This window comes from Palaemon carinicauda, chromosome 3 (genome assembly GCF_036898095.1).
Source record: "Palaemon carinicauda isolate YSFRI2023 chromosome 3, ASM3689809v2, whole genome shotgun sequence".
Taxonomy (NCBI): Eukaryota; Metazoa; Arthropoda; class Malacostraca; order Decapoda; family Palaemonidae; genus Palaemon; species Palaemon carinicauda.
The window spans coordinates 52,706,069-52,710,000 of record NC_090727.1 but is presented as its reverse complement, the minus strand read 5'-3'; the positions used below and the strand labels follow the sequence as shown (position 1 = coordinate 52,710,000).

The following is a 3,932-nucleotide window of genomic DNA, read 5'->3' as shown; positions in this document are numbered from 1 at the left end:
GAGAGAGAGAGAGAGAGAGAGACGTCAGCCAGACAGACAGAGACGTCTGACAGACAGACAGAGACGTCTGACAGACAGTCAGACAGACAGACAGACAGACGTCTGACCGACATCTAACAGAGAGAAGTCGGACAGACATCTGACAGATATGAAATCTGACAGGCAGACAGACATAGACGTTTGACAGATAGACAGACAGACGTCTGACAATCAGACACACAGACAGACGTCTGACAATCAGACACACAGACAACCGTCTGGCAGACACAGACAGACAGCTGTCTGACAGACAGACAGACAGACAGCTGTCTGACAGACAGACAGACAGCTGTCTGACAGACAGACAGACAGCTGTCTGACAGACAGACAGACAGACAGATGTCTGACAGACAGACAGACGTCTGACAGACAGACAGACAGACAGATATCTGACAGACAGACAGACGTCTGACAGACAGACAGACAGACAGATATCTGACAGACAGATATCTGACAGACAGACTCACGTCTGACAGGCAGAGACAGACAGACAGACGTCTGACAGACAGACGTCTGACAGACAGACAGACGTCTGACAGACAGACAGACGTCTGACAGACAGACGTCTGACACAGAGACAGACAGACAGATGTCTGACAGACAGATGTCTGACAGACAGACATAAGTCTGACAGACAGACACACAGACACACATCTGACAGACAGACACACAGACACACGTCTGACAGACAGACAGACAGACATCTGACAGACAGACAGACAGACAGACGTCTGACAGACAGATAGACAGACAGACGTCTGACAGACAGATAGACAGACATACAGACAGAGAGTCATCTAACAGATAGACAGACGTCTGACAGACAGACGTCTGACAGACAGATATCTGACAGAGAGACGTCTGACAGAGAGACAGACATCTGACAGACAGACGTCTGACAGACAGACAGACATCTGGCAGACAGACAGGCACACATCAGAAAGACGACAGACAGGCATCAGACAGACGTCTGACAGACATACAGACAGACATCAGACAGACGTCTGACAGACATACAGACAGGCAGACAGTCGTCTGACAGATAGACACACAGACACACATCTGACAGACAGACACACAGACACACGTCTGACAGACAGACAGACAGACATCTGACAGACAGACAGACAGACAGACGTCTGACAGACAGATAGACAGACATACAGACAGAGAGTCATCTAACAGATAGACAGACGTCTGACAGACAGACGTCTGACAGACAGACGTCTGACAGACAGACATCAGACAGACGTCTGACAGACATACAGACAGGCAGACAGTCGTCTGACAGATAGACACACAGACACACATCTGACAGACAGACACACAGACACACGTCTGACAGACAGACAGACAGACATCTGACAGACAGACAGACAGACAGACGTCTGACAGACAGATAGACAGACATACAGACAGAGAGTCATCTAACAGATAGACAGACGTCTGACAGACAGACGTCTGACAGACAGACGTCTGACAGACAGATATCTGACAGAGAGACGTCTGACAGAGAGACAGACATCTGACAGACAGACGTCTGACAGACAGACAGACATCTGGCAGACAGACAGGCACACATCAGAAAGACGACAGACAGACATCAGACAGACGTCTGACAGACATACAGACAGACATCAGACAGACGTCTGACAGACATACAGACAGGCAGACAGACGTCTGACAGATAGACAGACGTCTAACAGATAGACAGACGTCTGACAGACAGACAGACACAGATGTCTGACAGACAGACAGACACAGATGTCTGACAGAAAGATGTCTGACAGACAGACAGACATCTGACAGACAGACATCTGACAGACAGATGTCTGACAGACAGATGTCTGACAGACAGACAGAGACACGTCTAACAGACAGAGAGACGTCTAACAGACAGACAGACGTCTGACAGACAGACGTCTGACAGCCAGACAAACAAACAGACGTCTGACAGAAAGACAGACAAATGTCAGCCAGACAGACACAGACAGACAGACAGACGTCTGTCAGCAGACACAGACAGACGTCTGTCAGACAGACACAGACAGACGTCTGTCAGACAGACACAGACAGACGTCTGTCAGACAGACAGAGAGACAGACGTCTGACAGACAGACACATCTGACAGGCAGACGTCAGACAGACACAGAGAGACAGACAGGCAGACACAGACAGACAGACATACAGGCAGAGGTCTGAAAACAGACAGACAGATGTCTGACAGAGAGACAGACAGACAGACGTCTGACAGAGAGACAGACAGACAGACGTCTGACAGAGACAGACAGACAGACGTCTGACAGACAAACAGACAGACAGACAGACGGACGTCTGACAGACGGACAGACGGACGGACGTCTGACAGACAGACAGACAGACAGACAGACGGACGGACGTCTGACAGACAGACAGACAGACGGACGTCTGACAGACAGACAGACAGACACACGTCTGACAGACAGAGACAGACAGACAGACAGACGTCTGACAGACAGATACAGACATACAGACAGAGAGACATCTAACAGATAGACAGATGTCTGACAGACAGGTATCTGACAGAGAGACAGACGTCTGACAGACAGATATCTGACAGAGAGACAGACGTCTGACAAACAGACGTCTGACAGACAGATATCTGACAGAGAGACGTCTGACAGATGTCTGACAGACAGAGACGTCTGACAGATGTCTGACAGACAGATGTCTGACAGACAGACAGATGTCTGACAGACACACAGACACACGTCTGACAGACAGACAGACAGACATATGACAGACAGACAGACAGACAGACAGACAGACAGACAGACGTCTGACAGACAGATAGACAGACATACAGACAGAGAGACATCTAACAGATAGACAGACGTCTGACAGAGAGACGTCTGACTGACAGAGAGACGTCTGACAGACAGACAGACGTCTGACAGACAGACAGACGTCTGACAGACAGACAGACGTCTGACAGAGATATCTGACAGAGAGATGTCTGACAGAGAGACAGACATCTGAGAGACAGATGTCTGACAGACAGACAGACATCTGACAGACAGACAGACATCTGGCAGACAGACAGGCAGACATCAGACAGACAACAGACAGACATCAGACAGACGTCTGACAGACATACAGACAGACATCAGACAGACGTCTGACAGACATACAGACAGACAGACGTCTGACAGACAGACGTCTAACAGATAGACACACGTCTGACAGACAGATGTCTGACAGACAGAGAGACAGATGTCTGACAGACAGACAGACAGACAGATGTCTGACACAGATGTCTGACAGAAAGATGTCAGACAGACAGACATCTGACAGACAGATGTCTGACAGAGAGACAGACATCTGACAGACAGATGTCTGACAGACAGACAGACAGACTGAGAGACGTCTAACAGACAGAGAGACGTGTAACAGATAGACAGACGTCTGACAGACAGACGTCTGACAGACAGACAGACAGACGTCTGACAGAAAGACAGACAAATGTCAGCCAGACAGACACAGACAGACAGACAGACGTCTGTCAGACAGACACAGACAGACGTCTGTCAGACAGACACAGAGAGACAGACATCTGACAGACAGACACATCTGACAGACAGACACATCTGACAGGCAGACACATCTGACAGGCAGACACATCTGACAGGCAGACGTCAGACAGACACAGACAGACAGACAGGCAGACACAGACAGACAGACGTCTGACAGACAGACAGACATACAGGCAGAGGTCTGAAAACAGACAGACAGATGTCTGACAGAGAGACAGACAGACAGACGTCTGACAGAGAGACAGACAGACAGACGTCTGACAGAGAGACAGACAGAAAGACGTCTGACAGAGAGACAGACAGACAGACGTCTGACAGACA

The 3,932-nt window shown here is 49.2% G+C and overlaps 1 protein-coding gene across 1 annotated transcript; it reads right to left on the bottom strand.

Moving 5' to 3' along the window:
- Nucleotides 1–975: 975 nt before the first annotated feature.
- On the bottom strand, nt 976–3,780 carry LOC137631889 (keratin-associated protein 10-2-like). The gene is made up of 2 exons (XM_068363898.1): nt 3,616–3,780; nt 976–1,128 (listed from the first exon to the last, which is right to left on the bottom strand). Exons 1-2 carry the CDS (start codon nt 3,778–3,780, stop codon nt 976–978), a joined length of 318 nt encoding a protein of 105 aa, XP_068219999.1.
- Nucleotides 3,781–3,932: the final 152 nt, after the last annotated feature.

Excerpts from the sequence above, each read along its gene's own strand:
- LOC137631889 (XM_068363898.1), bottom strand. The coding sequence starts at position 3,780 with ATGTCTGTCTGTCTGTCAGACGTCTGTCTGTCTGTGTCTGCCTGTCTG. Across the intron at positions 1,129-3,615 it reads TCAGATGTCTGTCTCTCTGT|ACGTGTGTCTGTGTGTCTGT; the intron begins GTCTGTCTGACA and ends TCTGTCTGTCAG.